Source organism: Zeus faber, assembly GCF_960531495.2.
Source record: "Zeus faber genome assembly, chromosome: 20".
Taxonomy (NCBI): Eukaryota; Metazoa; Chordata; class Actinopteri; order Zeiformes; family Zeidae; genus Zeus; species Zeus faber.
In genome coordinates this window covers 17,860,406-17,887,906 of record NC_137207.1, presented here as the reverse complement: position 1 = coordinate 17,887,906, position 27,501 = coordinate 17,860,406, and the positions used below count along the sequence as shown (strand labels likewise).

Sequence of the window (27,501 nt, the reverse complement as noted above, 5' to 3'; positions counted from 1 at the left end):
AAGCGGCAAGCTGTCAGAAGGAGGAGACAACACTTGAAGGGGGGGGGGGGGGGCTGCATTCACTGACAAGAGGGGAAGGTGGATCCGCTGCTCATGGTAACATCACATTATACTTCCTGGTGGGTGTGGGGTGGTGGGGTGGGGGGCGGCGGGGGCGTGCTGCCATGCCTTAAACTAATGGAATGGAGCTTGACAGTAGGACTAGTGCTTCGCAGCACTCCACATGATAGAGTTGCAACAGCTGACTACTGCGTTTGACCCACTTACTGCTCACACAGAAGGGGTCAAAATGGCCTTGATTATCTCTTTGAGGCGGGCTGACCTACTTGAGGCGGCATTTTTTCCGGGAGACTCTTTGGCCACCGACACTCCCAAACCGTGCATTTCCCCCCCCCCCCCCCCCCCCCCATGTCAAAACACATTTTTGCTTCAGATCCGGCAGCAGCTATGAGATAATTTTTTTGTTTTGTTTTGGTCGTTCTCACCCAATGGCTGGTTGCAGAATCGCCGCCGCCCCTGGAGGTGATCGGAAGCCGGTCGCGTGTCTCGCTCAGCGGCACCCCGGCGGGGCGGACGCTCCCCACTCCAAGGCACGACCCCCGTGGCGTAGATTCGGTTTGGGTTCTGCAATCGCCGGCCCCGCCCTTCTGCCTCGATGTTGATGGCTCAATCACTGCTTATGCTGCAAAGGTTTTCCCTCGAAGTGTCGGGTTGGGAAGGCGAAACTGCACATGCCGTGCGGGAAAACCGAATAAACACGTTTTTCCATTTTAATGGAAAATTCCCTTTTTTTTTTTCTTTTGACTGACTTGACATGACATGTTTTTGCCACATAGGTTAAAGAAAACTCTTTGAGGTACATATTTTCTCTCACGCCGTTTGATTTTTTTCTGCAGCCACACCGTGTTGTGAAATTCATCCCAAACAGTGGTAACTTTGGGGATTTTCATAATTCCTCGTCTGCCCGTGGGACAGTTCTCAACATGCAGGGCCGAGGGGGGTTTTGGGGGGAGGGGGGGGGGCGCGAAGGCGGTGTCTGGCTGAAGGTGCCATCGCCGGTAGCGCCCGCCGTTCCACAGCCATTGATTTTGTGTCGTGCTCTTGTAGTCTCGGACCATTCTCCTTGACGTGGTGACGTTGTCACATGACGCAGGCAGAGGTCCAACTTGGCGCCGAACAAGTAACACAAAGTCCTTCATCTGAAGATAGAAAAATATGGAAAAAGTGGCTCTTTAATTGGATGTTTAATCCCCAGGCGTGAATGTCTTTTTATTTTTTTATTTTTTTTTGCCTCCTTGACTCACCTCCTCCTCACCGAAGAGGAGGGACCTGAAAACGGCAGCCAAATTCAATACTCTTGCCGCCTTTAATTCCCTATAATTCCATAAACAAACAGTGACGGCTCCATTGAGTGGGTGGATTGTCATCTAATCTTAAATGCATCATCCATTCATAGATGGAAATGGACCAGACAAACACTCCCTTTGGTGAGCTGCGGCTTAGATATGTGAGGGCAGAGCGGAGGAAAGCACGTCCCTTGATGCATATCTAGTGTGGAGTGGAGAGAGAGAGAGGGAGAGAGCGAGAGAGAGAGAGAGAGAGAGAGAGAGAGAGAGAGAGAGAGAGAGAGAGAGAGGTAAACTGTTGTCGATCAGGAGGAAACGGGAAAATTAGTTATGAGTGATCACATTTGACAGCACTGGACGTTGCATTACCGTCCAATCAACGGTGGTTACAGCTCTCTACACTTCCATGTCTCCCGCGGTCCATTCACCACCATCCTCGGCCGGATGCCCCAAACAGTAGGTTTGTTGTTGTGGACGCTGTACTTACTGAAACCACGTCTTTTTTTATTTTTATTTTTTTTTTTATTTTTTTTAACCATCCTCTCATCTCACAGGGTGCGAGAGCTAATAAACAAATAAATCAATAAATACAAAATTAAATCGATCCATGATCAACTGTTTGGTTATACGTAGAATACCTCGATGTTTAAAATCGCTTTTTTTCCCATCCTTTTTTCCACCATTGTTCAAACTTGAACCCCACAGAAACCAACACCTGCAGGAGATGTCAGACTGACTCAGGTACTGGTTGTGTGTTTTTAAAGTGCTGTACAAAAAAAAAAAAAAAAAAAAAAGTCATGAGCATCGGCTGAATCTCCTCATCCTCATTCCAGTCTCGACGTTCTGTTCCTCTCCGCACACGCACACACACACACGCGCACACACACACACACACACACAAGACACACACACACACACACACACACACACACACACACACACACACATGCAGGACTGCGTCAACATGCCCTACATGGAATGACATGTGTCACTTGTGCTTTTTGGTTGCTCATTTAGAAGAGCTAAGTGGGCTCCATTGGCTGCTGTTCTGTCATGTTGCAGTTTTATAAAGCATGGTTGTTCCCATGTTTTGTTTTACCTCATTTTTGCTTTTGTCATAGTACACACACACACTCGTGTTCTGAGCTGTTTGTCGGAGCCATCACCCTCTGTCAACCATCCAGTCCCCATTGATGATTTGTGTGTCCGTATTCTTCCTCAAATCATGGCGAGATTTGACGTTAAATGGATGGCATGAACCCACAAAGAGATCCTGCGAGTAGCGAGCGGTGTATGAAAGGGCGTGGCCCCGCTTCTTAAAAAAAAAAAAAAAAAAAAAAAAAAGAATAGGATCAGGTAGGAGGCTTTATTGTTTCCAGTTTGGCTGATTTGGTGTCATGGAGACGGGTGTATTATTTTTTTTTTTTCCCCCAAATCCTGGGCTGTTTGCACATATGGATCCCTCTAATGAGCCCAGAGGGGTGCCAAGGCTCTTCCCAGGCTGCTCCAGTGTGTGTCTTTCTCTGCACTTCTAAAGGAGGGCTTCGACCCCGTGCCCACTGTGAAAAGGTCACAGGTGATTCGGGGACCAGCGTGTGCCAATGCGGCGCTGCCGGCTCTGCCCAGCGCCCCCCCGAGGTGGGCACTTCTGAGCGCATCTGCTCCATGCCTAATTAGTATCATTGTAGATGAGAGCTTAAGGCCGGGCCTTTGTTAAGAGCAGCCTGTTGCTCAGGGAAACAGTCTGGCTCCTGTAAGCAGCTTCTTTTGCAGGTCGGCCTATCTGATAATCTGGTTATAGCGGCGCACACGGTTAAACACACACTCCTCACTGGCGGAGTCAGCTTTGTGTCGGACTTGGCCGACTCTCGGGAGCCGGCGTCTAGTCCCATAAAGGAGTTCGCCCGTCGGGCGATCTCATTTCGAGGCCGGCAGCTTGATTTGTCTCTCGCAAACGATTACGTTTTGATGTATTACAGATGTGTTTGTGCCAGAATTACGTTCGCTCCGTCTTATATTATCGAGTAAATACAAGGATATGCTTTTCCCTCCTGGGGCGGCCCACTAACTTCACCCGCGACACTTTGGACACCAGCTCGCCAGATTGGTCCCACTGAATTAAGACATAAAGATGTCGGTTTGGAGGGAGTTTTGCTCCAAATCAGCTTACCGCCCCGAGGAAAGACATGCATTAAGAGATTGAAGATTGTGTTTGGGTTGGGGGAGTTTTTTTTGGGGATTTAATGCACAAAGGAATTAATTCTCAATAGGGGGTGAAAATTCTATAGAGTTTACACCTCCCTGTTTTCGAGGCACGGTAAAGGGCATGCCCTGTTTTTTAAGGAAGGGATGTGTCACATATGCCAGGAGAGATTATCTCTTTAAACACTGGCCTACTTAGCTTAAGGTTGGTTACTGTAAAACGATAATGAAGAAATGGCTCCCACAGTGTTGAAATTGGCATAAAATCAGCCCTGAGATTGTGGCATATCTCATGTTCCAGTTCGTATTCACTGAGTGCCAAATGGATTTTTTTTTTTTTCTTTCTGAAGAGGTAAAATCCCTCGCGGAAAAATCTTGGAGCAGCGATTCTATTTGAAGATGTGTTATTCCTCACATTTTTTGCTATTCATCCAGGAGCTGTGCAGGCGTGTCACATTGCGATGCACATAGATTGACATGGAAACCCGAGGATTTATATTTTTTTTCTGCGCGACTCTAACAAAGTGACTTTGAGATAAAGTAGAACCTCCGACCGCGTTTTGATCTCATCAGCAGCAGCAATGGTGTCCCGATGCAAATGGCGGGAGGCGGGGAGCAGGTTGGAGGTGGCGGCAGGATTTCGAAAACGCTCTTCCCGCAATCGTTCGCCGGGGGCGGGGGGCGGCTGGTGGTGACGAGGAATACGGGAGGTCGGGGCGCATGAGCTAAATCCACGGCGTTTGCTTTTTCTTCCCTCCTTGTTTGCCGCCAGCCTCCGCTTGACCACATATGCTTCTGGCCCCAGTAAAACCTTCTTGGCACGAATCCAAGCCCCCCCCACTCACCGGATGGACATGGCACGACACTGTGGCCATGTGGCCGGCAGGAGGCTGTATTTAAGCTGGGGCAGCACTGAAATGGGCCATAAAACCCAGCCAGCAAGTCTGGCTCCCCATGAGGCAATGGGCCTAAGTACTCATTGAGTAGGCTCCAACATCCCCGGCTTCCCAAAGAGAGCGAGCGAGAGAGAGAGAGAAAGAGAGAGAGGGAGAGGAGGAGATGGAGGGAGGGAGGGAGGGGGGGGGGTGGAAGGAAGGAAAACAGGGCAGACAAAGAATAGGTACCGGAGAAGAGGCAGTTGTTGTCTGACCTAGAAAAAGAGAGTGTTTTATAACTGTGCTTGGGTTTGAAATCGGCGATACATGCTTGCTGGGTGTGTACGTGTGCGTGTGCGTGCGTGCGTTCTTATCCCCGTACCTCTAATAACAGCACATTTCTGTCTTCAATTATATGTCTTTAATATGTATAACGCAGTGGTGTAATTGACACATATACACCTCGCACTCTCTGCCGCTCGCTGCATCAGCCTCCTTCACACTCCGGTCCCGGTGGAAAGGGTTTTGAGACGTTGGAATGACTCACCCCGCTTTTGAAAATGTTGGCCACGGGAGGTTATGAAGTGGGTTTTACAAACTCTGTTTTACAGCGCCCGGTTTACACTGGGGTTATGGCCGTTTGCCTAATTGGTGTAGTCTCACTACTTAGTGTGTAAAGGGTGGCCAGAGGTGCAGACGGTCTGCCAGGCGTTTAAGATGTTACACCTGTGGGTGTTCGGCGGACCCCCACCCCCCTCCCCCCTCCGGTGTATACGCTGGAGCTTTGACCCAATTATTCCCCCATGGATGAACAATTAGCACTGCAGAGCATGTTGACCTGTCATGGTTTAACAGGTCTGTAATCTGTGAGACCAACTCGTTGCCAGTCAAAAAGATTGCATGATCCCCCACCCACCCACACACACACACACACACACACACACACACACACACACACATGAACACACACAAAGGATCCCCGAGCCCACTAGGCCGGTGCCAACTGAATGGTTTCCACTGCATTATCAAATTGGCATCTATGAATAATTTGTGGCATCTGGGCAAACACAAAGAGGTTTGATGGCTGCCAGGTGGGTGTCCATGGCTCCGTAGTTACTGTGTCAGAGTGGCAAGGCAGTGTGGGAGAGATGATTTACGACGCTTGGCCCGGCTCGCTCTTTGCAGCGCACGGAGGATAGTATGGCTCGGGGCCTACATAACTATCAAAGCGGTGTCATAGCAACCGGCGATCCACTATCCACACAGTTTTCCCCCTCGCTTCATGAGGTAAATCCCGACATTTTAGAGTTCCAGGACGTCTGGAAAAACCAGTGTTAGCAGGAATTCCTTGGACCGAGCGAGACGGGAACGCTTTGTACAAACTCCTACATCCATTTAGTAACCAGGGCTACTAGGGCTCCCCAGCCAGTCTCTTATTTTAATTGACTTTGGCCTGCCGGGGGCCTGGGTCCATTTAGAGCACTCTGGTGGTGGGAGGGACTCAGGCCTTCAGCCTGGAACACAATGTGAAAAAAAAACTCCCTCAGAAACTGAAGAGCGCAGCCCACTAGAACATGTTCTTGTTAGTTTGCTTGTGGTCTTTGTTTTTCCCCTCTCAGACCCCGAGGCTGCATGGGGGGCGGGGGGTCTTCATCACCCTGTCAGACGGGTTTATTCATACAGTAAAAGCCAACCACTTTTTAACTGTCGCGACCCGCTACGAAAACAAGTGACTCATTGCCGCAGATTTGTGCCGTTGTTGAGGAGTTTGAGAAGAGGGAAGGGACACGTCCACGTGGCAGAGCGCACGTGCGACTGGGCCACGGGAGACGACGCCAGGTGGGTCTGTCGGGTTGATGATGAGGGAGCAGGTGTCCAATAGATTGGGGAGGGGGGCTTGGAGAAAGGGGGGCCCTTGGCATCGTCCTTACCTGCTGCCTCCCATCAGTCCTCGGCCAGCGCGTGGACGGAACGAGGGTTGGAGGAGAATGAGAGAAGAAAGATGAGGTGGAGGAAAAGGGCGTCGTTCAGAGATGGAAGGCGAGGTTTTCTGCGAGGGGCCGCGCTTCAAGAATAAAGAGTCGCGCCGCCCTGAACATTATGGTTTTGTTTTGTTTCGTTTTTTTTTTTTGTTTTTTTTTGTGCCTTACACCTCACCCAGAGGTTTTACTTGCTGGGACCTAGTGGCTGTTTTTTTTTTTTTTTGTTTTGGACTGGGGACAGCCAATCTGTGTCTGTTTTGGCTGTAAAACACGTTTTTCCTCTCTGGGAGGGAAAATGGGGAGGGCGTCTAATCAACATACCTTCTCCCTCAACTTCCCCCTGGTGACTTGGTGCATGTGTGTGCGATAGGGGTGGGGGTGTGGGGGGGGGTGGAGCAGGTAGCGGCATTATCATTGGAAAGAGCATTGAGCAACTGTCAGGGATGCAGTCTGTGTCATTTGTCATGTTCTCCCCGGGGGTATTATGACTGAGAGAGAAGCTGGGAGCTGGAGCCCCAGCGGCTGAAACCACCCATCTCGTCCTGGCAGATGCATTTACTGACCCTCTTTCGCTGCGGCTGACCATCAGGGCTGCGCAGCTGAGCACCAGAATATCAATACAGCACAGACGCAAGCGCGCCGGGGCCCCTGGGATCATCTACAAGCCGGGCCGAGGCTCCCCTCCCCTCCGCTTGCCCCCCCCCTTCTGGGAAGGCAGACACCCACCTCTGACGGCGCAGGTACAGCGGGCCGTTGGGGGGGGGGGGACGGCAGAATGTCGCAAGCGTTTTATTCGCACTCCCAGGGCGGCCGTTGTCGGTGGACGGGGTGTAGATGAGGACGAGGACCCGAGTCGATTATCCCCAGTTTTTGGCACCCCCTCGTCGGGACACAGGCTGGGAAACAGATGAGCCCATTGAGGGCCTACATATGGGAGGAGCGCAGAAGAGAAACAGTTATTCTTTTGTTTTCTTCGTCTGCAATGTTCTGAGAGGCATTTGGGTGAAGGGGGAAAGGAGGAGGAGAAGGAGGAGGATAGATTGTTGGGAGTGGAATGGGCGGGCTGCACTTGCCCTGAAATGCCAAACCTGAAGTTGATCCTTTGACTCAATGACAGAGCGCCTCCCCTTTAACACAGGTTGGGGTTCAGCGGAGGTGGTAATTTTGTGTGGCGATAAGCCCTTTATCTAATGGTGGGGTAGAATAATTCCCCTTTTAAGTGACAGGGCGGTAGCTTATCTCTCTCTATATCTCTCTTTCTCTCTCTCTCTCTCTCTCTCTCTCTCTCTCCCCCTCTCAGATATCTCTTGTCACCTTGCCGCTTGGCTCAACTCTGTGCACGGCATTGTCATTTCGTTTTTTGTTTTTCTTTCCTCACCGCGTTCCCCACCGCTGCATCAAACTGTCCTGCGGCTGTTGATGTCAGCCTCGGTGTGAAGCGAGGATACGGCGCACCCCCACCCCCCACCCCCTCAGCCAGACGGTGGCACGGTTTGGGGATAAATTGCGGGGACATGTTTATCAACAGAGAAGAAGAGTGAGTTACTCCTTGTTGGAAGAGAATAATGGGACCTAATTGAGCTGTAACACGCTGGCCGGTCGCCAGGCCCTCCAATTGAAAAGTCCCTCCATCCAAAGGGGGGTGGGAGGGTTGGGGCGGGGAGCACTGAACGTGGACGTGAGAGAAAGTTGCGCCCCTCCCAGCCCCGCCACCCTTAGCTGCACCTCGACTCTTGTGTTTCGTTTAATTAGGGCTCACCTACCGCTCCGGTTCACCGTGTCTCCCCGCGAGCGTGACGTCTCGGTCAAAAAGAGGGCGAGCGACAAAACAAGCGGGGGGAGCCCCCTTCCGAGTTCTGGCGAAGCAGGGCGGGGTCTGTGGGGCGGCCGGTTCGGCTCCTGAAGAGTCCGATCAATCCTCTGGAACAACGGTGCTGGCACCGCCGGTCTCCTGGCACCTGCCTCGCCGCGCACTGGGTGGGGTGGGGGGTGGGGGGGGGGCAGATAGAGGGCGGGCGGTAGAGAAAGAGGAGGAAAAACCCAGCTGCCTCTGCGCCGGGGCCCCGTGCTGCTTTTAAAGGAGGGAGGGAGGAGAGGAGCGGAGGGAGGAGAGGAGGGAGGCTGCTGGCACCATCTATACATGTCTTTTGTATTCCAGCCCTCATCTTTGCACACAGCAAGGCTGGTGTGCTCAGTGTTTAAATGAAAGGAGAGGTGCCTTTTGGGGTGAGAGGCTCCCGCCTGAAGTAGGCTGGGGGGGAGGTAGGGGGGAGGCGGGGTGGGAGGCGTAAGGTGTGTGTGTGTGTGTGTGTGTGTGTGTGTGTGTGTGTGTGTGTGTGTGTGTGTGTGTGTGTGTGTGTGTGTGTGTGTGTGTGTGTGTGTGTGTGTGTGTGTGTGAGCGTTCCTGCAGAAATTCCCCTTTCAGTCTGAGAGGACATCTTGTGTCCTATTTATCTTGACTGTGTGTGTGTGTGTGTGTGTGTGTGTGTGTGACTGTGTGTGTTTGTATTGTAACACATGTTGTGTGTGTGAACATGAGCATGTGGGTCTATTTTTTTCATGTGTGTGCACAGGGTGAGCGCGCGTGTGTGTGTGTGTGTGTGTGTGTGTGTGTGTGTGTGTGTGTGTGTGTGTGTGTGTGTGTGTGTGTGTGTGTGTGTGTGTGTGTGTGTGTGTGTGTGTGTGTGTGTGTGTGTGTGTGTGTGTGTGTGTTTTATATCCGTGAGTGAGGAGTCATGTACTGTGTGCGCAGGCACTCATGTGTGGTCAAATCTGCAGGCTGCGATGTTTATGACATGGAGTCGGAAGCTTTTGTTTGTTCCGCCGGCCACATTAGCCTGCTGTCTCCCCTCTCTCTCCCTCTCTCCCTCTCTCTCTCTCTCTCTCTTTCTCCTCCCCCGCCCTCCTGTAATGGTGGCATGGTGGCGTGTCCTTGCGTCTGGCAACACGATGGATCTGCCCGCGAGGACCGACCATCCGCGCCGCCGCCGTCACATCCGCGTGCACGAGCCGCAGCCACAGCTGAAGTCATTGAGTACCCCGCTCACACCCCACCCGTCCCGCCCCACCCCACCCCACCCCACCCCACCCCACCCACTCAGCCAGCCAGCCCTAGAAGTGCCACGGATGTGAATCGGTGGAGGAGGGTGGTTGTCCTCCCTCCCCCTTTGATTGAATCCACATTCTTGTTCTTTTCCGGCGCTGGAGAGATAAAAAGAAAGAGAGAGAGACGGAGATAGAGAGAGAGAGAGAGAGGGAGAGCTGGAAAAGTGTCTCTTTTGTAGTTGGCACAGTGCGAAAGATGCAGTGCAGATGAAAAGCATATGATTTGATCAACCACACCGCTTGGTTAGTTACCTAACCAAGCGACAGGGAGCGAAAGAAGAGAAGACCTGAGTCCACCTGCGGGCAAACAGTGACCCCTAGTGGAGGAGATGGGCGGTGGCGTTTGAACCTTGTGTATTGCAGTATGTCAGGCATCTCCTTTTGTTCTGTTTTTTATTTTTTTTATTTTTGTGTGTGTGTGTGTGTGTGTGTGTGTGTGTGTGTGGGGATTTTATACATCACGCCGTCAGCGGGGCCATCGCCTTTTGCTTTGTTTTCCCACTTTGCTTAGATGCCTCTGTTTCCCTTCCTTGTTGTTGACGTTTCATCTGCCCCCTCGCTCTCACACACATCCAATCTCCCTCAGTGGGAGGTTTCTGCGAAGGCGGCTGTTATCTCTGCAGTTATTTTTCACAGGGAGTACGACAGCGCTAATACACTCGTCTCCCTCTCTTTTCTCCCTCCCCTTTCAGCTCTGCTGTCCTCCTGGTGCGAGGAGCTGGGGCGCCTCCTTCTCCTCCGTCACCAGAAAAACAGACAGAACGAGCCCCCGGGGAAAGTACCCATGCAGCCCCCCATGAGCTCCATGAAACCCGGCCTCTCACACGGGTCAGTGTGCACACCACTGTGCCGATTTTGTGGGGTTTTTTTGTGCATTTCTGTCAACGTCTGTACATTTGGATATATAAAGCATGTGTCTGTGTGTGTTTGTGTGTGTGTGTGTGTGTGTGTGTGTGTGTGTGTGTGTGTGTGTGTGTGTGTGTGTGTGTGTGTGTGACAGTGCAGACCCCTCGGGAAAAGCACTTGCTCTCCCATGAAGACCACTGTTCCTTATGGATCAGTGACCAGACAAACTGCCAGACTGAGTGTAGCACGGTCAATAGGGACAAGCAGGACCTCACAGCGTGTGATAGATAGTAAATCATTTTAATATGAGGTCGAAATATAAGGTCACCAACACCATTGTTTCAAGATCTTAATCACATTTTTTCATATAATGTATATATTCTAATATGTGTGATGTGGCACTACTGTCTTGCCGTGTGTCTTCTCCGTTTTGCTGACGCCGTGTTTTTCCGTACTGCCTTTGCAGAGATGGGTCCTTTCCCTACGACTCGGTTCCCTGGCAACAGAACACCAACCAGCCCCCGGGCTCGTTGTCCGTAGTCACCACTGTCTGGGGCGTGACCAACACCTCCCAGAGCCAGGTGAGAACCCCCTACATTATAGTGCGATTGAGAGTCCTTATTGCGCTCATTATGCTACCTGGCACTAGTTGGAGAACACCTCCGTCCTCAAATCAGGAGTGTCCACAAGAGACAGTGTCTTGAACATATTCACAAATTTCGACACATGCATTGATTTGAATATTGGTTGTTTTCTGTCTGTGACAAGTTCAGCATTTCATTGCAAATTGAAGAAAAATTTAAAAATCTGATCCGCCTGAAACCCCTCGATGTTCCGATGAATGTCGACATAATCTTACAGTATATGTAAATCCTGTAATCTATTCAATATTTACCCGTGTCTCTTCCTATGACCGTCCGTCCCCGACAGGTTCTGGGGAATCCCATGGCCAACAACAGCAATCCCATGAATCCCGGAGGCAATCCCATGGGCTCCGGTATGTCCGCCAGCAACCCGGGAATGAACTCGGGCCAGTTCCCCGGTCCCCAGCAGCAGTTTCCCAACAAGGGCAACTCCAACCAGGGCTACATGCAGCAGGGCATGTACGGACGGCCCAACTACCCCGGCGGCGGCGGCTTCGGCGGCAAGTGAGTGTGTCCAGATTTGGCAATCACCAGTTACCAGTGTTGTCTAAAGTGGTTTGTGTTTACAGTTGCCTGTTCTCCGTCGTTCACATCGTATTCCCCTGTGTCTCCGTTCCTCTTTGCTTAAGTTACCCTGGAGGGCCAAACGCCGGGCCCGGTGGCATGGGCATCCCTCCGCATTCGCGCCCGCCCTCGGACTTCACCCAGCCCGCCGCCGCTGCAGCCGCCGCCGCCGTGGCTGCCGCTGCTGCCACGGCAACCGCCACGGCGACCGCCACCGTGGCCGCGCTGCAGGAAACGCAGAACAAGGACATGAACCAATACGGACCGGTGGGGACGCACTCACACTGTTGCCTCTTACTATCATACCATTCCAATTAGTTTTGTTTGTTTTTTAGGTAGCCAGTTTGAAACATTTAATTCTGAAAAGGCTGATTGCATCCATTCTCTCTTCCAGATGAGTTCCTCTTTCCAGATGGGACCAAACCAGGCGTACAGCAGCCAGTTCATGAACCAGCCAGGGCCCCGTGGTCCGCCATCGCTCCCTGGTAACATGGGCACAGCCATGAATGCTTCCAACATGAGCGGCCCCCCGATGGGAATGAACCAGCCGAGGGGCCAGGGTATGGGGCCATTCGGGGCACACGGCCAAAGGATGCCCCAACAGGGCTATGCGGGGCCCCGGCCGCAGGGCATGGCCATGCAGGGCATGAAAAGACCCTACCCAGGGGAGGTGAGTCGCCCCGGACCAAAAACACTGTACTGTGAAATAAAGCGTACAAAACGAAAATTCTGCATCTTTAATAATTTAAATGTCTGTGCCATTCCCTGGCTAGCCAAATTACGGAGGACAACAGTACGGACCAAACAGTCAGTTCCCGACCCAGCAGGGGCAGTATCCAATGCCCAATGCTTCCAGGCCATTGCCGTCCCCCAACTACCCCGGCCAGAGGATGCCCGGACAGCAGATCCAGGGCCAGTACCCCCCTCCCAGTGGTGCCATGGGCCAGTACTACAAGGTAAGAGGGCTGCCATACTGTTCACCAAACATAATGGCAATGTGTTTGTCATTATTAGTCATTATAATTTGTGTCTTCTTTATCCCCAATAACAGCAAGAACCTAATTTTAACGGCCAAACCAATAACTTCTCGGGGAGTGGATATCAATACAACCAAGGCAATATGAACGGGGTAGGTTCGCTTCTCTGACCAATCATGGCAACGGAGACGATCGGCCTTTTTTTAATATAACTAGCTTTAAAAACATTTAACCTCCTCGCAGCCGCCCAGACCGGTAGGGAACTACCCCCACTCCCCGGTGCCGGGAAACCCCACGCCGCCCATGACCCCGGGAAGTAACATCCCGCCGTACCTATCGCCGAACCAGGACGTCAAGCCGCCCTTCCCTCCCGACATCAAACCAAATATCAATGCACTTCCCCCTCCTCCAGGTGGGTGACCTTCACGCATATTTCAATGTCCTCTAATGGCCTCTTTTAGAACATTATTTACACAGCGCAAAGATCTGACCCCGCTGCCGCCCGTCTCGCCCGCGCAGCTAACCCCAACGAGGAGCTGCGTCTGACCTTCCCGGTGCGGGACGGTGTGGTCCTGGAGCCCTTCAGGCTGGAGCACAACCTGGCCGTCAGCAACCACGTCTTCCACTTACGGCCCTCCGTGCACCAGACGCTCATGTGGAGGTGCGAAACCCATCACGCGCACACACACACGCGCACACACACGCACACACACACACAGGCTGAACGACATTCAACCTTTTTCGACCCTCTCCGATTAGAATTTGTCTCCGGAAGCGCAAACCGGGAAGGGTTTTAAATTTCGGGGATTATTATTATTATTCTGAGATAGCGGTGAAACTAGGATCCAGAACTGTCATTATGGGACATTCCGTAACGGCGTCTTGTAAATGAAATAACGGTGACGTTTAACTAGTAATCATATTGCCTGGGCCCCGCCCTGGAACCTCTTGAAGGACCCCTAGTGGGGTCCCTGGACCCCCTCAGTGAGAACCGTTGCACCATAACACACTGTAAAAAAAATGAAGGCTTTTTTCACAGTCTGGTTTTGAGATCTTGAGTTGAATCCCAGTGTAATTGTTTTGAGCGATTTGGTTTCCGAGGATATAAATAGAGGTTATGCATGAATGACCTACATTCATAAATGTTCCTTGTGGAACATAGAAAAACCCATAGCTTTGAAGAGTTATCACAGAATTCCAATCTAACTATAGAGACTATAATGTCTAGTCTGATGCTTCAGGTACAACGAGTAGGTCCTACGCAACAAAAAAAAAAAAAAAAGCTTCATAAGTTTTTCTTAAATCTTTTGCCTTCCAGGTCGGATCTGGAGCTGCAGTTCAAGTGCTACCACCACGAGGACCGGCAGATGAACACGAACTGGCCGGCCTCGGTGCAGGTCAGCGTCAACGCCACGCCCCTCACCATCGAGCGGGGCGACAACAAGACGTCCCACAAGCCCCTGCACCTGAAGCACGTGTGCCAGCCGGGGAGGAACACCATCCAGATCACCGTCACCGCCTGCTGCTGCGTGAGTGCTCAGGTCCTCCGGTTTCCCGCGGAAGGAAATTATGAAACCCACGCTACCCGATGGGCCGCGAAGGATATGGATGTGATGGTCGACTGTTATGACAGTGGCGGTTTTGACAATGACCGGTTATTATTTTTATTTTTTTTTGCCCGCAGTCGCACTTGTTCGTGCTGCAGCTGGTCCACAGGCCCTCGGTGCGCTCGGTCCTCCAGGGCTTGCTGAAGAAGAGGCTTTTGCCCGCAGAGCATTGCATCACCAAAGGTACCCGCCTGTCCCTGTCGGTGTTCCTTCAATTAAAGGAGGATTCTGGGAAATTTTCAAAACTGTATCTCCACCCCCCACCCATCCCCAAGATGTCCGGTACAGGATTCCCCAGCCTACATTGCAATGAAACATGGGCACCAAAACGATCACGGAAACACCATTTTTTAAATCAAATCTTTCTCTCTACCCCACTTTCCATCCCCCCCATTTTCTGCCAAACCAGTCAAGAGGAATTTCAGCAGCGTGGCGGCGTCCTCCGGCAGCGCCACGCTCAACGGCGAGGACGGCGTCGAGCAGACGGCAATCAAGGTCTCCCTCAAGTGTCCCATCACGTTCCGGCGGATACAGCTTCCGGCGAGAGGGCACGACTGCAAGCACGTCCAGGCAAGTCTCCACGGGGAGGGGGGAGGGGGCCGCTGGGAAGACGCATTTGGCCCGAGCGGCCGCGGGAAGAATACAACAGCAACGACGTGACGTCATGCTTTTTGTCCCTTGTCCTTGGCAGTGTTTCGATTTGGAATCCTATTTACAACTGAACTGTGAGAGGGGCACGTGGCGATGTCCTGTATGCAAGTAAGTCTGGAGCTGTAAACCCGGGTTCAAGGAATACCGATTAAAAGGATCAGATCGCCAAACGTCCTCCGCCGCGAGCCTTGATTCTCACGCCCCTTTTTTTCTGTGCCGCGCCTCTTCCCAGTAAAACAGCGTTGTTAGAAGGGCTGGAGGTGGACCAGTACATGTGGGGGATTTTGAACGCCATTCAAAAGTGAGTTAAGACCCCGTCGCGCCCTCTCAAATCACCACGCCGTCTTTTAAGAATCTACCTAACTGTTGACCTATCTGTTCCGCGCGTTTTTTTTTTTTTGTTGTTTTTTTTTGTTTTTACTGTCCCCAGCTCGGAATTTGAAGAGGTGACCATCGACCCAACGTGTAGCTGGCGGCCGGTGGCCATCAAGTCCGACATCCACATCAAGGAGGACCCGGACGGACCGCTGGCCAAGCGCTTCAAGACCATGAGCCCCAGCCAGATGATCATGCCCAGCGTGATGGAGATGATCGCTCAGCTCGGCCCCGGGCCCTCGCCCTACCCGTCGCTACCCGGTCAGCAGGGGGGCAACAACAGCGAATACGGCGGCCAAGGTACGGAACCTCGCATTAGACCACGGACCGAGATTTGATAAGATTTGGTCTCTGGGAGCCATATGATAAACTTCCATACCTGTGTGTCCTATAGTGAAACTGTGATCCAAACACTCGTTATTGTACATTCTCTAGTGGTGCTGATGTCTTGTAAATTAAATAACGGTGAAGTTGAATTGTAAACTGTTAATCATTTTGCCTGGAACTTCTTGAAGGACCCCTAGGTGGCGCCGAACCCCCTATTGAGAACCACTAGTTTAGAAAACAAGCGATGGAATCAATTTCTCGTTCTGAGTTTGATGTGTTCAAGGTACAAGAATACGAAAAACATAGGGTAAAAACAGCCTGAGTTATTCTGTATAAAATCATTTATGCATTCGTGTTTGTTTGTTTTCTTCCGCCAGGCAACAGTTACCAGGGGCACGGGAACTTTGACTTCCCCCACGGGAACCCCGGCGGCACGTCGATGAACGACTTCATGCACGGTCCCCAGCTGTCGCACCCGCCCGACATGCCCAACAACCTGATGAGCCAGGACAAGCCGCTCTCCCACAACATGCCAGACTCAGTACGTCCACCCACCACACGCCCTGGTTCCAGATCCTGGGGGCTCATTTACGCTGCACTGAAGTGTCTGTCTTTATTTTTTTGTTGTTAAGTGAGGGATGATACGCAGCCAGCCGGTCATTATCGCGGAATAACCCGATGGAGCGATCAGGGCTTGTATCGCTGAAGGGGCCGATTTTGCGATAATGACCGGCTGGCTGTACATTATCCCTCTTATTACACACCTACTTCCTAAATTATTATCCATTGAGACGGAATATTGCTTTGAAATTATTTTATAACTAGTATGCCTAGTTTTATAACTAACTATAGTATGCCGGAAATAGTTCCGCAACAGTTATTCACCCTGCAAAAAAAACAGAACACCTTTGCCCTACATATGATGCCATTACTCAGAAATAACTGACCACTGAATGCTATTGACCAATCAGAAGCCAGTGTCCCACAGAGCCTTGTAGTCATAACAATTATGAACCCTCGCGTCTCGACCGTCGACAGATACCTCATCCTGCCGGCGCCGACCAATCGCACGGCTCGTTACAGCAGAGCCTGCACGCCTCTCCTCACCCGGGGAACCAATCGGGGCATCCGCTCCACCACAGCGGGCCGCCGCAGCCTTTACGGCAAGCTCCAACGCCCCAACAGCAGCAGCAGCAACAACAACAACAACAACAACAACAACAGCAGCAACAACAGCAACAACAACAACAACAACAACAACAGCAGCAACAACAACAGCAGCAGCAACAGCAACAGCAACAACCGCCCGGCCCCAACAACCATCCCCATAGCGACCTGACCTTCAACCCTTCCAACAGCCTGGACGGCCAGGCGGGCTCGGACATGCCGGAGCCATCTTTAGACGTGAGTTGGAGCGCCTGCGTGAGGGTGGTAGAACCATAGCGGAGCAGCTGCATGTGTCCAGACGTTCCTCTACTCGAGGGGAGGGGGGAAGAAACACATTGGAATGAACCGCAGGGAGAGCGGGAAACCTGATTTTAACATAAGATAAGGTAACACTTCATTAATCCCCAGAGGGAAGTTCAGGCAAAAAAAAAAACAGTCGAGATGGAGATTGAAATGAAAATGGTGTAAGAAATAACACAGAAGAAATAACACATATCTACACATCTATGTACTCTATGAGTTAACATGAGGTACTACCATGCTGTCTACTAACTACCAGGCCCTATATGGCAGGTATAACACTAATTCTTGTATTGTGGCGTTACTAATAAAAGTGGCGTACAGTAGTATAGAATATATATATATATATATATATATATATATATATATATATATATATATATATATATATATATATATATATATATACAGTATATTATACAGTATTGTTGATTTCTAGGCATATTTGATTGTTTTTGTTAATTCTAAGTTGACACTTATTGTCTATCACTAGGTTATTGCATTGTATAGCCTATTCTTCATTATTTATATAGGGTTTATAGTCAGGTTTATTTTTTATTCTGTCTACCTACCTGTCTGTCTGGGTGTCTATCTATCTATCCATCTATCCATCATTCTATCTATCTATCTATCTATCTACCTATCCATCCATCCATGCATCCATCCGTCTATCTATCAATCAATCCATCCAGCCAAAGTACAGAAGCAGGATAGTGTACTTTACATTCCCTATATATGTATATACTGTATATATGCATATATATGCGTATACTGTATATATGCATTACAATACAGATTATAGCATGAATGATCCTAATATAACACCAGGCCTAAGGAGTAGTTTTACTCCAGGGTGCTATTAGTTTTGAACGCAGGCGTCAGGTTTCATTGTCCATTTGAATGCCCGGGCCTCACCGTGTGTTTGCTTTCTCCCTCCTCCCGCAGCTTCTTCCAGAACTGGCGAACCCGGACGAGTTGTTGTCGTACCTGGATCCCCCGGACCTCCCCAGCAATAGCAACGACGACCTCCTCTCGCTATTCGAAAACAACTGAGGGCGCCGCGTGCACACACGCACACGCACACGCACACACACACACACACACACACACACACACACACACACACACAGATAAATATGAACTTCTCTGACTGCCTGGGGTTCGTCCCGATAACGAAAAAGAAAAAAAAAAAAAAGCAGAACAGTTGCTAAGTACTTGACAAACACAAAGATGCACTCCCTGTCTCTTCTTCCTCTTGTACAGTTTTCATCGGCCAGCGCAGATTTGACTGAAAGAGGTTTTAACTCTGACCCGCGGGGGGCGACGGGAGGGTCCTGCCCCGCCCCTCCACAACCGTGGAACTGTGCAGCTATATTCAGTCAATTTTATAATGCCACACCGGTGTACGTGTGCACATTAGCAACGTGTTGTAGCATTTTTTTATTCACCTTTTGTTTCCTTTTACAGAAGAGAAAAAAGGAATTCATTTTATAAAACACGTCAAAAAAAAAAAAAAAAAAAAAAAAAAAGACTGAAAAATGGAGAAAAAACAACGGAAGAAAAAAAACGAAACTGCCCTATCTGGCCAGTGTGCATTATGTCCGTGTTGTAATTGCCAACAGCTTCCCAATGTCAAAAGCTCTGTTTTCCTGCCTGGTTTTAGTAGCACTGTAATGTCTGCCACACATTGTTTAGAAGCACAAGAGATTATGGCGATGCAAAAAGAAACAACAGCAACAACAACAACAACAACAACAAATCTATATCTCTCTTAGGAGACAAAATGTGATGTGAGCTGTTAGAAAGATTTTTTTTCTGTGCTTCTATTTTTTTTTCCTGTACCCCCTATATATATATATAGAGCACTTTATTAGGAACATTGTACTTATACTGGGTCCCGTTGCATGGATTCCACAAGATGTTGGAAACATTCCTTTCAGATTCTGGTCCATGTTGACATGATTGCATCACCCAATTCCTGCAGGTTTGTCAGCTGCACATTCATGCTGCAAATCTCCCGTTCTGTCACTTCCCAAAGGTGTTCTATTGGATTCAGATCCGGTGACTGGGAAGGGACTGGGACTCATGAAAGCAGTTTGAGACAACTTTTGCTTTGTGACACTGCACATTATCAGGCTGGAAGTAGCCATTATCTTCTAATGGCTACTGTCAATTGTGGCCATGAAGGGATGCATATGGTCAGCAACAATACTCACATAGGCTGTGGCATTCAAGCCATGGTTGATTGTTATTAACAGGCCCAAAGTGTGCCAAGAAATAATTCCCCAAACCATAACACCACCGCCACCAGCCTGGACTGTTGACTCAAGGCAGGTTGGGTCCATGGATTCATGCTGTTGGTGCCAAATTCTGACCCTCCCATCTGTGTGCCTCAGCAGTAATCCAGATTCATCAGACCAGGTTCTGTTTATCCAGTCTTCAACTCTCCAGATTTTATGAGCCTGTGCCCACTGCAGCCTCAGCGTTCTGTTCTTGGCTGACAGAAGTGGAACCCAACGTGGTCTCCTGCTGTTGTGGTCCATCCGCCTCAAGGTTCCACGTGTTGTGCATCCTGGGATGTTTTTCACCACAGCTGTACAGAGTGGTTATCTGAGTTACCGTAGCCTTTTTGTCAGCTCCAACCAGTCTGGCCATTCTCCGTCGACCTCTCTCGTCAACAAGGCGTTTCCGTCTGCTGAACTGCTGCTGACTGGATGTTTTTTGTTTTTTGCACCATTCGGAGTAAAACTCTGGAGACTGTTGTGCGTGAAAATCCCAGCTACGGAAATACTCAAACCAGCCCATCTGGCACCAAAAATCATGCCACGGTCAAAAACACTGAGATCAGATTTTTTTTCCCATTCTGATGGTTGACGTCTGCATGATTTCATTCATTGCACTGCTGCCACACGATGGGCTGATTAGATCATCGCATGAATAAGTGAGTGTACGGGTGTTCCTAATAAAGTGCTCAGTGAGTGTATAGAGGGGGGGAACAGATGAATAAAAAGTGGTTATCTGGAGATAAAACAAACAAAAATATATAGATTATTGTCCTCCATATAAATACTTTTTTAATCATTTATTGAATGGTGACAGCTAGAAAAAAAAAAAAAAGAGGGACTTTGGTCTACCATCTTCATGAATAATGGCACGTCCACCGTAGCGACACGGCGTAAAGCTGTCGTCCTCCAGCAGAGGGAGCTATATCAACTCAAGGGAATAGGGAAATAACGAGAACGAGGGTCCCACGACTATCAGGCTACTTTACAATTATTTTTATTTTTATTTTTTTTTTAAGAAAAGTTCATAAAAGTCCTTCCATGCTGTCAGTGCCGCTCGAGCACCCGGAGATAGTTCCTCGTGTCTTAAGTTGAATCACTCTCCCTGTTAAACGATGTGCTGTCGAAGTAATCTACCAAGTGCATGTGTGCCAACCTCTTGTCTAGTGTTATTCCAACTGATGACAGATTGTGTTTTTGTTTGTTTTGTTTCTTTTTAGTTGCTCTTAATTTGTTGTTATTGACAAATTATTATTATTATTATTATTATTATTATTATTATTATTGTTTCTGTCTGAATTTGTTTCATTTATTTATCGCTCACATTGAAGGGATAATTGCATTTGCCATGGTATTTGCTGGATAACGACTTCTCTTGTTTGTTTGTTTGTTTGTTTTTCCTCAATTTCTGATGCTGCAAACTGAAAGTACCCGTTAATCTGTGAGAAACTGCTCAACGACATCACCAAAGTTAAGGGGACGGAGAATGGAGATGTTTGTGTTTGGTCAAATCTGTGTGTGTGTGTGTGTGTGTGTGTGTGTGTGTGTGTGTGTGTGTGTGCGTGTGCGTGTGTTTGTGCACGTTCTATGTAACGAGAGAAAACACCGATTTCAAAGACAAGAGGGCAAGACAAAATCCAGTTTATCCATCATCGCTACTGTTTGGTGGGGTGGGGTGGGTGGGGGGGTCAGGGGTGGTTTCGAAGCAGTATTGGAGCGAGACACTTTGGCCGCATTTGTTTAAAAATTTTATTTTGGGAACTTTCTGAAAGAGTGTGTGTCCAGTATGCAAAATGTATTATTTTTTAAGAAGGAGAAGAAGAAGAAGAAGAAAAAAACTATTGTACTGTAAATATCCTTGTGAATATTTTTGTATCATCTTGATAATGTTCGTCCTTTCATAGTCGGCCCCTCGAGTCGAACCCTAACCAATTATCCCCCCCCCCCCCCCCCAAAAAAAACGAAAGAAAAAAAAACAGCTCCACCCGACCACTGATGTTGTTTGTAAACCAGCCGACATGACTAACCTAGTCCACATGTCTCATAAGCTATGACTCTGCAGGCCGTCGTGCTTTCCATTCATTTCCACACTTCCCCTTGTAATAGACACGTCCCCCTCTCTCTCTCTCTCTCTCCCTTGTTTTGTCTCTCTCTCTCTCTCCCTCCCTTTCTCTCCTCCCCTCTCCCTCTCTCTCTCTGTCTCCCCCATCACGCCGCTTATGTGACATCCTCTAAAAGTCTAGACGTCAAAAAGCCCCAAACGATGCGGCGTTGTGTTTCCTCAGCCATGTTGCATTAAGAATCCTGTCCCTGTTCCCAGGTTTATGTTTTTAACATTATTTCAGTAACGCTGTGGTGTCAGCTAGCTGTAGTGGATATCACGACTGTTTTTATTTCTATTTTATTTTTTATTTGTTCACACACGATTAAAATGATATATCGCTACCTTATTTTAAAGAAAGTCATGATATTGTTTTTATTTTTGTTACATAAAATGTTTTTTTGTTTGTTTGTTTTGTTTTGTTTTTCAGCTCAAGACCATTCACTTTTTTTTATCCCATTTTTTTGTTTGATAAATTATTTTATATCGGGTTTTTTTCCCCCCTATTAATCTCTAAGCCTAGAAATATATTTCCTTTCAGCTGTAGCAATGCTCTGATCAAAAAAACAAAAAAACACAAAAAAAACCCCAAAAAAACCCCATCAGTTGTATGTTAAACATTAAACTTCATTAGGTTTATGATTTGCTTATTGTTTCATATTCCTCTGAGTCACGCAGAGTTATCAACCTGGAATCGGTGAAATCTCAAATCCGCCTCTTAACATGTGCCGCCGTTTTTATTGTTAACCTTCCTTTTTTTTAACCCTCTATCCGAAATCCCAATCTGTTATCGATCCCATGGTGATAGCTATCATTTCATTTTACACTTTTGTTCTTATATTACACGTGAGCCACCTTTATGTGTTGTTATGTGTAGACAGCACCCCAAATCCGTAGTTGCACAATCACAACGAAGGGCCGTTTGGGGGGACGGGGGGTGTGTGTGTGTGTGTGGGGGGGGGGGCTTCAAAAAAGAGAAAACGGAGGAAAGAAAATGCTGAAAGGAAGGGCACATTCACTTATTCTGGCCTAGAAAGGGTCTGAAAGGCAAGGCTAGGTCAAAGTGGGTTAATGTCCCAAGTTTGCCTGTATATATGTAAATGAATATAGAGACATGTGAACAGAAATGTATTCATTTTCCCTGGGAATGTGCATTGTTTCTTCAGAATAATAAAAAGCTTGCAACCCCCCTTATCGGAAGTGGCTGAATATGGAAAATGAAACTTGTTAGTGTCTGTGGATATCGCTCAGCATTTTGTCGTCCCCCACCCCCCCCCCCCTTCCCTCCCAGGAATATACGTTGACCGTTGACCTCTCTGGTTCCGCTGACCTGGGACAGATATGTTCCGCGTGTAATATTTGCCGTGGGTGTTCTCGTCCGGCACCTGCACACCCCGAGGTGCTGAAGCAAAAACTCTGGAAAGTTTCAAAAGAAAATATTTGCGGGGCGGGGCGGGGGACCACGTCGGGGGCGAAGGGAGGGGCGGGTCCGGAAGATTGTAACCAAATCCATAGTTTGTACAAATTTTTTGATATTATAAGCGGTTGGGCGGGCGGGGGGCAAACGGTACAATCTAAAGTGATTCATGCAAATGTGGCCATTGTCTCTATGTTTGTACATTGTATGTACAATCATTTCATATAAACTGGTCAGAAAATAAAAGGAACTAATTGTGATTTTTAGTCTTGCAGAACTGTATGTAGTTAGATGATGTGACAACCTAATATTTATCTAATAAATATGTATTCAGATGATACCTGTATGCTGCTGTGGTTTTGTCATTTTTGCCAGTTTGTAGTCCTGCAATCAGGGATATTTGCAGAGGCAGGGAGTACTGGAGCACTTTCATCTAAATGCCGTTATTACTTCACCAGATGTTGTTGTTTTTATTAACCTTTTTTTTTTTTTTGGAGCGATTCAACTTCACGGCGCTGAATGTTTTTACTCCACTTCATTTCAATATCGTAAGAATTCCCTTTTAGCGATTCACACTTATGTGCAACGTTAAGTACGCTTTACTTTGACAACAAAACGTTTCCAACAGGTTTTCTGTCAGCTTGCGAAACAGTTGGATTTACATTTAAATGTTAAAAAACGAACACGAGGGGGGTTAGAAACAGTGGAGTCCCAGTGAGTACTACTAATCAACCAAAGAACGTCGCGTTTCCATTTGACACACACAGGCTTCCGTAGTGGCAAGTCGACGATTATTATGAAGCCGCAGCTTTTGCCGAGGTGAAGGAAACACAAATATGTTACAGAAACAACGAAACAAAGAAAAAATCAATGTCACTGCTCCACTCGTCAGTGAGAAAGAAAGGTCACGAATTAATCGATACCTTTAGTATTCGTACGCTTTCTTGCTTATAATCTCTTGAACTTGAACCTGAACTTGAGCTTGCCCTTCGGGACTTCCGTAGTTACACATTCCCATATGTATGAAAAATACAAAATAACAATAATAACAATAATAACAATAACAATAATAATAATAATAATAATAATAATAATAATAATAATAATAATAATACATGAAGGCAGCGCTGCGTACATACGCATGCAACGCAGCTGTGATTCTCGCGATAACAACGACAAACCGACGTCGTTTCAACTTCCGCGTGAACGCGAACAACTTCCTGGACGCGCCGTCCATGCGGAAGCTCCCCCCCCAGCGCGGCGTGACAGACCTTCCAGCCCCCGGAGCTGCGCGGCCGGTGCTTCGCAAAATGTTGCTCCTATCCCCCCGGATCAGGCTGTGTTCGCTGGCCTTCACGGCGGCGCGACTGTGCAGCGGCGGCGCCGCCGCGGCCAACGGCAACCCCACGGTGTTCTTTGACCTGGCTGCGGACAACGAGCCGTTGGGACGGGTCACCTTCGAGGTGAGGAGTCGGGAGAAAGTAAAAACAAAAGGAATAATATATTGTAAACGTATGATAATATATTATACTTGCACAATAATGTATTATAAATGTCTCATAATATATTATAAGTGTCTAATAATATGTTATAAATGTATAATATATTATATATTACATTAATACATTATAAATGTCCAATTATATATGTACAATAATGTATTGTTTATGTACAATGTGTTGTATATGTATAATATATTGTACATGTATAATAGATTTTAAATGCATAACAATATACTATAAATGTATGATATAAACCCAGTGCCTCCCTGCTCCTTCAGTCGCGCCATGATGCATGCGTTCCCCCCAGCCAGACTTGCACTCATTTCCAATATTTGACCCTTGAATCGTGGATGTATTGCTGTAGTTTCTTGCGTATGTTTAGGCTCGGTGCATACTGCCAATATATCCGATCTTTTGTCGTCACTTCGCGGGTTTATTGCACATGTGTATTTACTCATCCTTGCGACTCTTATTATCGTCGCCGGCGCTTTTAATGTCTGCTGCGGTCGCGGCGCCGTTTCCCTCGGGGACTGAGTGAAGTGTCTGAGGGGAGTTTGTGTTGTTTTCTCTCCCGCAGCTCAACGCCGACGTTGTGCCTAAAACAGCAGGTGACGTGGGGAGTACGCGCTGTACTTTACGGGGCTCTTTAACCACAGGCTTCCCACGCGGGCCCGGAAAACCCGAAATGCTCGTAAATGTGGTTCCGTGGAGAGGTCCTGGGCCATGATCAGAATTGCCACGGAAGTTCCCGGAAAACCTGGAAAACCAGAGTTGTCCCGGGAAGGTTTTTATTGGTGTCTCCTTCTTTCGGCTGCTCCCGTCAGCGCTCGCCACAAAATATTGAAATACGTTACAGGTATCGGACCCCCTAGTGGTCCTTGGAGGAATTGTCCACAGACAAGTCATATATATTTTTATTGTCTGTTGTTTTTATTTTAGTAGTGTGTTTATTTTATTTGTTTGTTTATTTATTTATTTATTTCACAAAGTCCAAATTCCCCCTCCCTAATGAAGTGAATTTTTGTTCGGAGATTTGTCAGCAAGGTTTACGCGAAATGTTATCGTTGTTATTTGCCTTGCCATAGAAACGTTTGGAAACCCCTACCGTGTAATGGGAGGGGTAAGTAAATATACATATATAGATGAATATGGTATAACAGTACTACCATAATTTATAAAAATGTATAGGAGAGCGTTACAAATCCAACAAAACAGTCGGGATGTAAAGGAAAAATTGAAATAAGTGGAAAACCCCTCTTGATTGGTCGGGGTCTTTAATATCAATGCACGAAAAAATGTCCTGAAAAAGGATTTCTTGACGAGAGTGGGAACCCTGAGTGATAGAATATGTATTGTTGTACTCTTCCGTACTCATCTCTGCTCCGTCCCGTAGAAAACTTCAGAGCGCTCTGCACCGGGGAGCAGGGCTTTGGCTACAAGGGCTCGATTTTCCACCGGGTGATTCCACAGTTCATGTGCCAGGTCAGTTATCGATAACGGAGGAACATCCTCCCAAAAACCATAGTGACATGTACAACATGTTGATGAATATCACAAACAAAATTCTGTTTTTCTTCCCTATTAAACTCCTACGACCCATGTGCGTTGTGTTGAAGGGAGGGGATTTTACCAACCATAACGGAACCGGAGGAAAATCCATCTACGGCTGGAAGTTTCCAGACGAAAACTTCAAGCTGAAGCACACTGGACCTGGTAACGTGGCACTTTGTTACGGTGGTATTAGAGTTGGAGTTCATCGATCTTTGGGGACATTTTCCTCCTTGCTAGACATTACAGTGGTGTCCGTCTGATTGCTTATCATTTTCAACTCACTGCAATTGGGTTAATTCTTTACATTTGGATTATTGTGTGTGAAATTAGTTGCGACACAAAACTGCAATGTTTTCTCTTTGCCAGCAGGTGGCAGTATTATGCTGTATATTTCTTTGGGGGAGATTTTATATATATATATATATATATATATATATATATATATATATATATATATATATATATATATATATATATATATATATATATGAATGAATGAATGAATGAATGAATGAATGAATAAAATATGAGTAAAAATTTAGCTTGGCCTTTTTAGTTAGATATAATTATTAGGCCTTGCTGGTATATATATTTATTTGTCACTTTGAATCCATCCACTTATCGCTTCATTGTACATGTGTGAGCATTAAAATAAATAAAATAAATCTCCTGAGGCCTCAAAATGTCACATCCGCCATAGGGGTATTATCCATGGCAAACGCCGGCTCCAACACCAATGGATCTCAATTCTTCATTTGCACGGCCAGAACAGAATGGTACGTCCCCTCCACACCGACAAACCCTTGTACAGCATGTGGGTTCCACACCCTTAACCACGACTGTAACCGTGTCCCTTTCATCGTCGTCCGTCCAGGCTGGACGACAAGCACGTGGTTTTCGGCAGCGTCAAGGAGGGAATGGAGGTGGTGAGGAAAGTGGAGTCGTTCGGGTCTCGCACCGGTCGCACGTCTAAGAGGATCACCGTCACCGACTGCGGGGAGCTCAAGTAGAAACGTCTTTTCAAATGTGACTCGTCCCGCGGCGGCGCTCGGCGCCCCCCAAATGTGACGTAATTGGTGTTTTTGTGTCTGTGTTCATCTGTGTTGATCAGGGATGGAGCATTAGCGCTCCGCGTGGCACATCACTGTTGTGTTAAGGCATTTTCAGTAGCTCACGATCAGCGAGAACTGAATCGTCAGCCCCACGTCAAACTATTCAAATGTGAACTTCCATGATAAGATCAAAGTAGCCACTGTATTCTAACATTTAACTAAGATTCTTAAAACTTTCATAGTGTTGGCAAATGTGACATTTCACCACTTAAAATAAAATATTTTCTAATGACAGTTGCTTGAATACGACTCGCTTCGTGGTGTGATTGGTATGATTTCTTTTACGCTCCTCTACCTCCAAAAGCCTCGCTTAATTCCAGCTTTGCGGTTATGTAATGTGTCTCTGCGTCGATCACCTGACTCGGTCAAGGGTTCCCACGGCGCGGGAATCTCCCGGAGGAAAATTAACTTAACTTGCGGTTCGACCGCAAAAACAAACAGGGAAAAAAAAATCTCTTAAGAGGGGGAAATTAAATTACCCTTCCCCCGACCGGTTTTGACGAAAATATCATTTTAACAAACAACATTAAAACCCCCGAACGGGGCTTTATCATCCCAGCGGAGGAAT

At 47.8% G+C, this 27,501-nt stretch overlaps 2 protein-coding genes across 2 annotated transcripts in view; both read left to right on the top strand.

Moving 5' to 3' along the window:
* Nucleotides 1-20,998, top strand: part of LOC307245525 (zinc finger MIZ domain-containing protein 1-like) — a 102,473-nt gene extending 81,475 nt beyond the window's left edge. Inside the window, exons 6-23 of the mRNA XM_080021144.1 lie at nucleotides 10,203-10,338; nucleotides 10,823-10,937; nucleotides 11,287-11,504; nucleotides 11,630-11,831; nucleotides 11,959-12,234; nucleotides 12,338-12,520; nucleotides 12,616-12,693; nucleotides 12,785-12,953; nucleotides 13,061-13,202; nucleotides 13,860-14,070; nucleotides 14,226-14,331; nucleotides 14,558-14,718; nucleotides 14,840-14,907; nucleotides 15,032-15,100; nucleotides 15,230-15,474; nucleotides 15,879-16,042; nucleotides 16,540-16,905; nucleotides 17,914-20,998. Coding sequence (XP_079877270.1) covers nucleotides 10,203-10,338; nucleotides 10,823-10,937; nucleotides 11,287-11,504; nucleotides 11,630-11,831; nucleotides 11,959-12,234; nucleotides 12,338-12,520; nucleotides 12,616-12,693; nucleotides 12,785-12,953; nucleotides 13,061-13,202; nucleotides 13,860-14,070; nucleotides 14,226-14,331; nucleotides 14,558-14,718; nucleotides 14,840-14,907; nucleotides 15,032-15,100; nucleotides 15,230-15,474; nucleotides 15,879-16,042; nucleotides 16,540-16,905; nucleotides 17,914-18,021 — 3,017 coding nt within the window. The 3' untranslated portion in view covers nucleotides 18,022-20,998. The remainder of the gene's footprint in view (nucleotides 1-10,202; nucleotides 10,339-10,822; nucleotides 10,938-11,286; nucleotides 11,505-11,629; nucleotides 11,832-11,958; nucleotides 12,235-12,337; nucleotides 12,521-12,615; nucleotides 12,694-12,784; nucleotides 12,954-13,060; nucleotides 13,203-13,859; nucleotides 14,071-14,225; nucleotides 14,332-14,557; nucleotides 14,719-14,839; nucleotides 14,908-15,031; nucleotides 15,101-15,229; nucleotides 15,475-15,878; nucleotides 16,043-16,539; nucleotides 16,906-17,913) is intronic.
* Nucleotides 20,999-23,988: 2,990 nt separating this feature from the next.
* On the top strand, nucleotides 23,989-27,167 carry ppifb (peptidylprolyl isomerase Fb). The gene is made up of 6 exons (XM_080021867.1): nucleotides 23,989-24,231; nucleotides 24,848-24,878; nucleotides 25,664-25,752; nucleotides 25,887-25,983; nucleotides 26,522-26,597; nucleotides 26,696-27,167. The coding sequence occupies exons 1-6, from the start codon at nucleotides 24,004-24,006 to the stop codon at nucleotides 26,829-26,831; spliced, it is 657 nt and encodes a 218-aa protein (XP_079877993.1). The 5' UTR covers nucleotides 23,989-24,003; the 3' UTR covers nucleotides 26,832-27,167.
* Nucleotides 27,168-27,501: the final 334 nt, after the last annotated feature.

Coding starts and splice junctions, on each gene's coding strand:
- ppifb (XM_080021867.1), top strand. CDS start 24,004: ATGCGGAAGCTCCCCCCCCAGCGCGGCGTGACAGACCTTCCAGCCCCC. Junction 24,879..25,663: donor CGTTGTGCCTAAAACAGCAG/GTGACGTGGGGA, acceptor TCCGTCCCGTAG/AAAACTTCAGAGCGCTCTGC. Junction 25,984..26,521: donor GCTGAAGCACACTGGACCTG/GTAACGTGGCAC, acceptor CATCCGCCATAG/GGGTATTATCCATGGCAAAC.